The sequence below is a fragment of the Candoia aspera genome, chromosome 5 (assembly GCF_035149785.1).
Source record: "Candoia aspera isolate rCanAsp1 chromosome 5, rCanAsp1.hap2, whole genome shotgun sequence".
In the NCBI taxonomy this organism is placed as follows: Eukaryota; Metazoa; Chordata; class Lepidosauria; order Squamata; family Boidae; genus Candoia; species Candoia aspera.
Window position 1 is genome coordinate 92,598,724 of NC_086157.1, and position 12,154 is coordinate 92,610,877.

Genomic DNA, 12,154 nt, shown 5'->3' on the forward strand with positions numbered 1-12,154 from the left:
AATGTTTAGGGTCATTGTCATGTTGCAAGGTCTACTTTTGGCTGACCTTCAATTTCTGACAGATGGTCTCACATATCCTCAAGCACCTTCTGGCACAATGAAAAATTCATAGTGGGTTCTATGAAGGTAAGCTGCCCAGGCCCTGATGCAGCAAACCGGTCCCAAACCATAACATTTCCATTACCATGCTTTACAGTTGGTACCAGGTTCTTCTGGTGAAATGCTGTCTCCTCCTAGACTCATAGGCATCTATAACTTTCTTTCTGAAGGCCTGAGTCTAGGCATGGCAATACCACACACTTCAACAACAAAGAGCAAATCAAACTAAATGTATGAGTTTTAAAGATAGGCTCCTCCCAGATCCACTCTAACAAAGTTCTAATTATTTGTACCTGATCTGGTGTACCTGATTCTAATTTTAGGTATTTCAGGTAGTGATAAATGAAGGGTTATATTTACTTTTTCCACAAGCAAAATTTGCATTTATGTTTATTTAAGTTACACAACAGAATGTACAATGTAAATGGTGCAAGATATTTCTATATTATATCTCCTTTATCTATCAATATTGAAATGAAGATGAAATATCTGTATGTTGAAATACGTTGAAAACACAAAAAATTTCAATGCAGTGTACTTACTTTTTCACAGGACTGTATATAAATAAAATTTCATGTGCAAAATTTTATAATAGCATTGCATTATCTCTAGTTTACATTTGCCACACAGAGGATACTAAGAAAGAATGGATTGTATTATTAAGCAAAGACCATTCTGTAGTTTTTCAGAGATTTATATGGACTGAAACAGAGTTTTACTCAGCTTCGAGAAAGACTTAAAGTGAATATTTAAAATTATGTATTTTAAGCAAAAGCTGCCAATTTTTAATTTCATCGTGTCTTGATGAATTGGTTCTGCAGGTTGGGGGGAAGTACAATAATATACCGTAGGTTGAGTCTTGCACTTAGGCTTTTTATCTTACAACGAATGACAATATATACTTTCCTAAAAATAAAAAATAAAATAAATTGAAGATATCAAAAGCCTCGAAGCAGTTAGGGAAGATTAATCAAGTTGTAACTGCTCAAGTCATATATTAACTATGGGACTACAGCAGAGACAATGAAAGCCATGCAGATGTATAACTTACTTGTCTCAGATATAACTTACTTGATCAAACTGTGGATCTTCTCCATGTTGCAGAGATTTGCTCAGCGGTTTTTCCTATAATAAAATATATAATGTATCTTATTTATTGTAAAATGTTACTGTGCTTCTGTCATATAGTCAATTTATGTCAGAAATTGGCACAGCCAATTCAGTTTAAAAATTTATTTATATCAGGATTCTGTACAGAACATCAAATATCAAGTCATATAATAAGTTTGCAACTAAGGTAAGATTTATAAACTATCTTGAAACCAGATAGCCAGAAACGTGTCTCCTTTGCTACCATTTAGTTATAGTCCCAGGTTTATAAAACTACTGAAGTAGTTTAAGTACTGAATCCTAGCTTGTTAATTCATTGATATGGAATAAAAATAGGTCACATTGCTTGTGCATATCCTGGTTTATTAAACCAGGATTTGGATCCAGAATTATGTGCACACCTAGTCTTTGAGAAATCACAATTAATCATAAATTGTCACCAGAGTAATTGAAGGACAGGGGTGGAGAAGTCAGTGGGTTTTATCTTGCAGAAATTAAGGAGGAAGGAAAGATTAATTTACATCCCCACACATTTTTCTAATTAGGCATAAGTTCCTCTGAATCTGTTACCCCAAAATGAAAATCTAGGGAAGGGAGAAGCTATTGCTTTACTACATCGTCTTTCCTGTTTGTTCCAATCTTGGATTTGTATGTCCAGCATGCAAACTGTTGGCTGCCGCGTCCAGACATATGTTAAGAAGTGTATCCTTAAAATCTAGACGACTTGCTACTGTCAGATTAATTATAAATTCCCTTTTTAACATTAGTGCACTGAGCAACCCTTAGTCATCCTATGTAAGAGTACAGGAAATAACCTTGAACATATTAGGATACAGATGAAAATGTTCACAGGAACAATTAGTATTTTTAATTCTTAAAACATCTTTTTCAGATTTCCCATTTTTCTTATCTTACAGAGTCTCCTTTTGATGTCCCAGCACTTACAAATCCCTTGTTCTTTTGGAGTTCCTATTATCTGGGGCATGTTTCCTGTTTTAGCTCACCTCTGTATCTTTCCAAGCCTACTCCAAATATACCTTTCTTTACTCAGTAGTTTCATTCCTATCACCTTACACTATTGTTAATTATTTAGTTCTTGATCACACTCTAGCAGTTTTACCAGTCTGAATTTCACAATGAAGCTGTGAAAATATATTGTGCCCAACTATCAAATACGTGGTCAGTATGTGCAACCAGTGGGTGGCCTTGAAAAGGTCTGCTTTTTTGTTTTGCAGACTTAGGTCCAAGCAAAGCAACTGACATCAACCAGGGAGACGAATTATGATTGGCACCAAGACCACTAATGTCAGGTACCTCTGGTAAGGTGGAGAAACTGCATCCTGAGGATTGTCTGTAGTATACAATTCCTATCTTAAGAACATAAGCAGTGCCTTGCTGGATCGGACCCCTGGCCCATCTAGTCTAGCAGTCTTTTCTCACAATGGCCAACCAATTGCACATGGAGGCCCGCTAATTTCCTAGTGGATGGCCTTCAGATGCAGTCACTCTGCCATCAGGGCACTGATCCCCATGACTTCCAGAGCATCCCTAGAGTCCCTCCAAAGCACTTTCCTGCTAACTTTCCACAAGAAACAAAGGAAATAAAGTTCCAGGAGTGGTTACAGAGGTGGAAGGGCGCTGAAAATTCTGATGTCACAGAAATTATGTCACTGAATCACTGTTCTGCCCTCTGTGCCCCTCAGCCCTAGACAATAAGCAAACCTATTCAAGAACGAGTTAATAATCATTAGCAAATTCAGTATTAAAGGTTGAAAGGAAAGAGGAAAGAAAACACAAATACTCAGTAGCCATCAAATACTGAGTCATTCTAAGGATGTGCAGCATGGATCTGCTTTTGTACATTAGAGCTATTTTATGGCATGTTGCAGGGCCCACAAAAAGCTGAACCAAGCTCAGTTCTGCCTCAAGACATGGCAGATGGGAAAAACATGATTGTTCCATGCTGAGGAAACAAAGAACAAAGGCTCACAGATGAAAACAGATTAAGAAGGTATAGTGTTGGGTAGGAAAAGCCAAGCAGCTTTGCAAGTCAGCACAAAGGAATATACGCACTCTCATATCCTAATGGCTGTTTGCAGTATTTAGAACTAATCAGAACAGGCACAACTAGGAACAATTGCTCCAGTGATGCAGAACTAAAGGTAGCTTCCAGGTTTTGAAGATGCCTGAAATGCAAACCAATCGCAAATGTGGAGATTAAGGGGAGAAATTATTATCGTCGCTCGACACAAAGTGCTTGCTGCTAGAAATCAGTTCCAGAGAAATACCAGATCACAGCAGAGTTTTAAAATAATGAAACGCAAATACAAAATTTCTAGAAGTGAATTACAAGCTACAGTACACGGTCTTTGTATGGATTCCACCCTCCTGAAAAAAGGAAAAAGATTTTAGAAATGAAATCTTAAAAAAAAAAAAATCTCTTTCAAAACTTAAAGAAGAAAAAAAAAATCCAAGGCCTTATCAAGTATTATTTTCTCTAAATAAACTATTACTAGCCAAGTGGCAGGTTGTTCAAAATGATTCACAAAAAGGATGTGGGTCATGACCCCAGTTACTTGAATAGGCAGTCCTGTGACAGTTTGCCATCATGGGGGGAAAGGCTTCCTGGGAACCTAAAAATTTGTCTCTCTTCCACTCAGAGAAAGGTCAGCCGCAGAAGAGCAATCTGCCTGCCTGCACATGCTTTCTGGATTCATTTGATGAGCGGGAAGGGAAAGGATGCCGACTGCCAGGAACACAGCACAGGTCTCACTGGGTGACAGAACTGGCTGGTTCTGAGCCAGGAAGACTGATAGATGATCATGCTGGTTGCACAAGGACAAGAAAAGAAGATGGTAGAGAATCAAAGATGGGTTATGCAAGTAGTTTGGTATAGGCACAAGGATAACATTTGGTGGCAGCATAACTCATGAAGAGTACATAAAAGAAATGTAATAATTATAAATAAATCAATTTATTTATAATTGTACCAGGTTTAATTATTTTGGGATTCATCACGTCCCTGCATTTCCTTTCCTTTTTTTCTCCCCAAATATAGCCATTGATTCTCTATCTTCCCATATTAATGAATCCAAAATTTCATAGAAGTACATGAGAAATCCATCTGCTCTAATTGCTCTAACTGGAAATTGCTGTATGGAGATTTCTATCTGCAAAAGGGGAAGAACATTCTTTTCTCCACCCAAATGTGTCTGCTGCAATTTATTCAGTATCTTTCAAATTGGTAGGCTAAATACAGAGCCAAAATCTACAGCCACTGAATATAGTAAAAAAAGGGGTTTATTCATTTTCAGCAATTCACTGTATTTTGGACTGAAGCAACTGTTATATAAGAACCAAAGAGCACCCAGTAAACATATTCCCATTTTAATAACCTATGTTCCACTAAAGTCTCATATTCATACCCTGAACTTTCATCAGCATGGATATACAATGAATTTAAAAACAAGATGTAATCTAGTTATTTCACAACATATGTTTTTTTAAAAATTAAGATTGAAAAGGCTCTCAAGGTCACAATTATTTCTGCTTTATCAGAAATAACTAAAGTTTTTTAAAAGTCACAATAATTACAGTTTGTGGGATAAAAGAGTAGAGTTATGCCAGCCCCAAAAGATAGTGCCATGTTTGTTGACCTCACTGGTAAATTTCAAATGGAAGTATGAACTCCTTCTTGGGTCACAAATATTCTTCCAATTACTCTGTTTTTAAGCTTGTAGGATTGAATATTATGACTTAATTTAAGCACTGGCTTTATCACCACTGTTTGTATTTATATGCATATATAAAATTTACTCAGTTTACCATGAGATCTGGAATAGGATGATATGAGATGCAGTTAACAATCTCTAAAGTCAATTATAACTGTATATATGCATATAATCTACATCAAAGCATGAGGGCACTCACCTTCCTTTGTAATTTCTTACCAACTGATTGCTAAGAACTCATTGATAGGCTTAGAACCTCAAGATACAGGCTAATTAAACTACTTGAATCCCAGCATATGAATGGGACTACTGTTTTTCTTAGATATATATTCTACTCCTTCTCTAGATGGTATGCAAAGTATGACATCTTGTAACAATGAAACCTGATATACTTATTGGGTTAACAATTACATGGTGTTCTTATTTATCCTTCCAGTCCACAGAAGAGGACCAGGAAAGGGAAACAATAATACTGGCTATGGAAAAGGTGCTGACAAGAGAGAGATGATTGCTGGGACTGTGGTCTGAGTGATCTGGATGACTGTCTAGGGTTTGCAAAGCAGGCATTGACTGATGTATGCAGGGAGTAACTGATCCAGAGCTACTCAGGGAATAAATAGGTTCCACAAAATTTATGAAGAAGACAGGATTCGTCTGTCCCATCACATAAAAATTATCAAAACATGAACTACAAAAAATGCAAATTTAAAAAATAACCAAATTAAAATATTCAAAATAAAATTAAGCATGGCAAAACGTAATAGACTAGCTGCATGGACTTGCAGCACCTCTTTGATTAAAACCTACTTCCACCGCAGGAAAAATGAAAACTAGCTATGAGAATGGAAGGGCATTCCTAGATAGGTCACCCCAAAGAAGGGAGCGACATATGGTAACAGTGAAGGGGGGCTGAAAGACTTGAAAGAGAGGGAAGGCTTTCTGAGAAGAGGCACATTTAAAGATCTCAGGAAACGTGAGGTTTACTCTTCTATCATCATATCACTTGGGGTGTTCAGGGAGTGGCCAAAAAGTCAGATGGCAACCACAACCATGCAATCGAAGTCCCCTTTTTTTACATGCATCACAACACACATAAAAAGGGGGACTTGACTGCATGGTTGTGGCTGCCATCTTAGATTTTAAAACTTTTTAAACCCTAAACCCTGATTTCAGTCAGTCTAAACATTTTTTTTTCTCCCTGTATCTCATTTATATATTATGGGACACTTATTATTTGAGACCCAGTTTGGTGTAGTGGTTAAGGCTCCAGGCTAGAAACTGGGAGACCGCGAGTTCTAGTCCCACCTTGGGCACAAAGCCAGCTGGGTGACCTTGGGCCACTCATTCCCTCTCAGCCCTAGGAAGGAGGCAATGGAAAACCACTTCTGTAAAACCTTGCCAAGAAAACTACAGGGACTTGTCCAGGCAGTCTCTGAGAATCAGACACAACTGAATGGATTAAAAATGTTTTTAATTTATTTTATTTGACAGATAGGTTTGTCAATTTCAAGTTAAGCCTAACAGTCTTTGCTACCTTTCCGAAAGTGAGCAATTTGAACTACCAGTTATGAATTTTCTTACATCTGGCCTAGATTATTTTTCCCTCTAAAAAGAGACCTGCGATGCAGGAACAAATGCCTGAATATCCTTAAGGACAACATGGTAAATAAAGTTCCCCAGAAGCATCTTGAAGATTTTAAATTTTGTGAGAAAACTAGCCACACTGAGTGCTATAAAAATAAGGCAACAGTGAAACAGGCTAGTGGGTTTAGAACACAGCACTGTTATCCTAAAGATATTTAGAGTAGTGCAGTGAACTGTAGTCACACCTAAAGGACTTGGTTGGCAAATCAGATAGAAAATAAAAGATTAGAGCAGTGTTTCTTAACCTTGGCAACTTTAAGCTGTGTGGACTTCAACTCCCAGAAATCCCCAGCCAGCCATGCTGGTTGGGGAATTCTGGGAGTTGAAGTCCATGCATCTTAAAGTTGCCAAGGATGGCAACTGGATTAGAGAATAATAAGTTATTTACTTTCTTACTTCTGCTGGCTCTTTAGCAGAATGTAAGAAGAACAGTATTAGTAAACAATTTATCTTTGTATCTTTGGTTGGATTACCACAAAACCTAACATCTGAGCCCTTTTCTTTTTCAGATCTAACATGATCAGCACTAAGCAGTTTTTAAAATTGCTCCTTAATAGAATAAACAGATATGTATAAAGGTAAATTCATGACTGTTTCCCAAGTAACACTGTGGTTGAAATTAAATATTTTAAGCACAAGCCAATCAAGTTAGCAATTTTCATTCCCATGAATTTCAAGGCAAGAAGGTTATATATATATATGTATAATTATTTATTTAACTTTTTCTGAAACCAGCAAGCCTTGAGTTAGTTTTGGTAAGATTGTGCTTGGTACTATAAACTGGCTTTTAGGATTAGAATGGAGATCAGCTATTTTAGTTTAACATTTCATCCCTCAATGTTAATATTTTTACATTGTGTTTTATATATGTTATTTCAGTTGAAACCTTAGCACACACACACACAAACCAAATTGATACTAAATAACTGAAAGTTCCAGTTTAAGCAATATGTTCCCAAGAAAAAGGGTTTATATTTTCACAAAACAAATTATTAAATACGAACTGTATTGGCAAGGTACCTCAAATACCAATACCAACTGTAAGCAGTTTTATCTTCAGTAAGATGAAGGATATTGAAATATACAAAAAAAAAAAACCCACCTCCACACTGTGGATAGATGTCAACCCTCATCTGCATACTGTTCATGCTTTATGAATAAATACCAAAAATCCAAAGATTCCATATTTAAATAATTTTTATTGAAGAAATGTTTAACAAAGTAAAAATCATAAAAGAAAATAAAGATAACAAAGAAAAATAGTAAATAGTGGAAAAGAAAAAAGGAAAAGGAAAGAAAGATTATAAAGAAGCAGCTTCCGATCTTCGTTATAAATACATTTATATTTTGCCCCCTCTCTCTAAAGTTACATCATAATTTCCTTCTTTCCATAATCTACCCTTCAAACCCATAAATCACAAGTTCATTTTTCAGCAGAAAGTCCATAACAGGTTTCCAGTCACTGATAAATGTAGTTTTGATTAACTTTCTCTAATCAAACAAGTTAATTTTGTCATCTCTACTAGTTCTGTCATCATCACCAACCATTCCTCCATTGTGGGTATTTCTGACTCTTTCCATTTTTGCACATATAATAGTTTTTCAGCATTAATCATATATAAAATCATCTTCCATGGCTGTTTTCTAATTGGCTGTCCATTAATCCCAGCAAGAAAAGTTCTGGTTTTAATTGAATGTTGATGTTTAAAATTCTTTGTATCATTACATATTTGAACCAACAAACATTTGTTATTAAATGGATGCAAAATTTGAATGCAATAATAAAGATGCAACAATGGGAATTTAAATGGAAGAATATTAAATTTACTCCAAATATTATACTTAGGGAAAATGGGTATAAGATATTTTATTATTGATATTATCATTCCAGTTTCGATCGCTAAAGTGGATAATTCATTTTCTAAAAATTGTTGGAAACGTAATGAGCAGGTCAGATCAATTCTTCACATTTAGTGGCAAAGTTGTAAAGCTTAATAATTTTGGAAAATGATTCATACTATAATGAAAGAAATTTTAAAAGTTGAATTTCTATTTCAACCTGCAATATTCTTATTACATTTTACTAAACCATATATTCCCTCTAAGTAAACTAAAGTACTTTTGTTTATGTTTACTGCTGCAAGGATATTTTACACTTCTTATTGGAAAGATCATCTGATTCCCTCTTTGGAAAAATGATTAACCAAATTTTGGGAGTGCATTTCAATGTCTAAAATAACTCTATACCTTACAAGTAAATCTGAAACAGAATTCCATTCCATATGATTTGTGCCTGAGCCAAAGTTTGGGTTTTTTAATGTATAGAGTCTACATTACATTATATGGTTCTTGATATTTATCCTTGCTTACAACTTTGATTTTTAGTTTCTTATATATTATATTCAATTGTTCATAATTTACTTATTTAAATTTTATATCCCATCTTTATTATTTTTTTTTATAAATAAGGCGGCGAACACACCAAATACTCCTTCCTCCTATTTTCCCCACAACAGCAACCCTGTGAGGTGAGTTGGGCTGAGAGAGAGTGACTGGCCCAAGGTCACCAAGCTGGCCTTCATGCCAAAGGCGGGATTAGAACGCTCAGTCTCCTGGTTTCTAGCCGAGCACCTTAACCACTAGACCAAACTGGCTATGATATACTGGAAAATTATAGCTTCCTGAACATTTTTGGATTCTTTGTTTACTTATTTGTCCTTTACTTCCGTATTCTCTTTGTCTTTTAAAATATATTGTTTGTGTATTTTCTGTAAAATGTTTATATGTATGTATGTATGTATGTATGTAAGAAATACCAAGAATCTAGACAAGTATCCTCGTTTGGGAATACTCAGGCTAAAGCAAGATTCAGAAACATTTTCGGCAGTGTCTTTTAAGCCACAGGAATCTGCTAGTACTAATGAAAAATAAATAAATAATATATAGAAACCACCAGACACCTTTTCCCGCTAGGAGTCATAAAGGCCAGGCACTCATATGAGACCAGTCCAATGACAACATTCTCAAGAAATTAACAGAAACAAAAATATCCTTATGCCATTCTTAACTGCTTTCTGTATTTTCTGCATCTGTAAGAAATAAACTGGGTAACAATTCATGTAAAATCTTCAACATAAAGTATGAAATATTTTATGGATCTCATGGATCTCAATTGGTATGATGAATTAAGGAAGTGAGAAGAGCCAAAAGGACTGACAGACCTTCTGACAGACATATCAAGCTAACTACCAATTTAATGCATGTTGAAAGTGGACTTGTTCTGAATGCAAAGCTTGATTTTCTACCTTTATGGAGAAAATAAAAACAGTGCAAGACATCACAGACGTTCCTGAAAATATCTTAAAAACACTGAACTGGGTCTTACTTGAATCCTTATGCATACACATAGACCAGCAATTATGAATAAAAGTATTAAAGATCTATCTGATACGAAAGGGAAGAGACAAAGCAATGATTCCCTTTTCTGATATGTTTCTGGCATATCAGACATGGTTATAGAGTCAGATAATCTATTTAAACTATTACAGGGCACTGTATCCTCAAAAAAATTGGAAACGGCAGTTAGTCGATATTAGAGCAGTAAGATTATTAAACTGGGACAGGCTGTGCTTTGTCGGCTATACCACTTTCCAGTCCATTTCCAAACCCAAGTCCAAATGCTGATTTTAACTTCAAAATCTTATACAGCATGGGATCCAGTTACATAAAAGATTGCTTTCTTCCGTTTGTACATATTTGAAATTTTGACCTCCATAGACCAGGCTTTGAGTACACAATCAGACTAACCACAAGGTAGACAACCTTTCTGAAAGTGATACTCTGGTATGGAAAAGCTCTAAGACTAAAGCTGTTTTTAGAGCCTTCTTTAGAGATATGCAGTATTATCTGAAGCAGAAAGAGTACTTTGGATCCAGCATGGGCATGCATGCTCACTGCATCTGTCAACAGACCAAAAAAGAAGCTGCGTTGTTTCCTCAGCTTGCATTGTAGCTGTGTGGTCCCAGGAAAATACAGGCTTGAGCTAAGAAGGCAGCAGCAGCTGAGCAACCTGTTGCTTAGGCAGTGCCTAAACTGCCCCACAGCACAAGAAGTATCATACTGTGGTTAGGTTTAGATATTATGGACATCTGAACTAAGTACATATACAAGACGGTGGTTAGGGTCTTAAGTGTCACCTGCAAACGATGCTTAAATAAATCGTTAGCTAAATGATTAGCTAATTAGCATGATTAGCTAAATCTTGGCTACATATGTCAGCTGAACAAACGCTACGTCCTCTAGAAGGACATGGACAGAAATGGTGCAAAGTAGAACCCTTTCTACGCTAGAATACAACATTGTTCCAGGGTCTTTTTCATCCCCTGCATGCATTACTGTATTTCTTTGTTGATATAAAGGTGTTCAAGGAATTAGCTTTCCCTTCATGTTGCTTATAGTGATGCAGCTGCAGCAGTTCGCTGGTTACTTGGGATATGGCATCATGAATAAATACCTTATACCAAGGGTTCCTCAACCTTGGCAACTCTAAGCTGTGCGGACTTCAACTCCCAGAATTCCCCAGCCAGCTTGCGGAGGAACCCTGCCTTATAGGACAACACAACACAACACAATATAAAGAAACAGTCATTCAGTAGAAAATCTAGGTATTTCTGTCCCAGCTAGCCTATGCTGACTAATCTCAAAAAGATAAATATGCTCAGAGCTGCTTAGTACTTGGACAGACCTGATCAGGAGACCTAGGCCCATAAATTGGATTGGAAAACTGAAAAAAAAAATCTTATACAAAAGCAGTGGGAAAGTACTTTTGTGCCCTTGCAAAGAAAACTACATGGATTTGTCAATGTACTCACCAGGAATTGAGGTTCACTCAAGCAAGAATTTACTGTAAGTATTTCTCCCACCCCCACCGTAGTAGTATTACCAAGTATTTCTGAAGAATAATAATTTTTCTGTCACAGCAACCAGCAACCCAAATCCCAATCACATTATTTAATTATCTCAAAATCAAATATTTAGTGGTAACTACCTTTTTTTTCCTTTTCATTTGAAGTAAATGGAAACTTAATATATCACTGGTTTTCATTCAATATTTCTGTTAGACAAGAATATGATTTGCAATGGCCAAACAGGCTACTTATCTTGTTTTAGAGATGTGGGCCTAAACAAAAACATTAGCTTCTATAACTAAATCATCAGAAATGATTTACAAAGAAATTTTATATCATAATTTTTATTAGAAATATAGAAAGGTTGAAGTATAATTAACTACAATGATAGGCCAATTCTTCTGTCCATCCATCCATCCATCCATCCATCCATCGTTCTAAAGTACTCTCCATTTCACATTTTGACTCAAGTCTCAATGAAAAATACAGGTTTATTAGTAGTTTAGGGGCCTTGAACTATTCCGAAAGAAATAGATTTTGAAATCTTCAGGAATGAGAAATATTTTGCTCTCTATAGGCATATAGTAATCAGTAAAACAGGGTCTCCTTTCACATAGAACAGAATATAGTATATGAGAAAGTGCTTAAAGGCTCATAATCATG

General features: G+C 35.9%; 1 protein-coding gene across 2 annotated transcripts in view; it reads right to left on the bottom strand.

Moving 5' to 3' along the window:
• Window positions 1-12,154, bottom strand: part of FRY (FRY microtubule binding protein) — a 150,085-nt gene that overhangs the window by 112,685 nt on the left and 25,246 nt on the right. For both annotated transcript variants that reach the window (XM_063305708.1, XM_063305709.1), the window contains exon 3: window positions 1,171-1,224. In XM_063305708.1, the coding sequence (XP_063161778.1) occupies window positions 1,171-1,224 (54 nt within the window). The remainder of the gene's footprint in view (window positions 1-1,170; window positions 1,225-12,154) is intronic.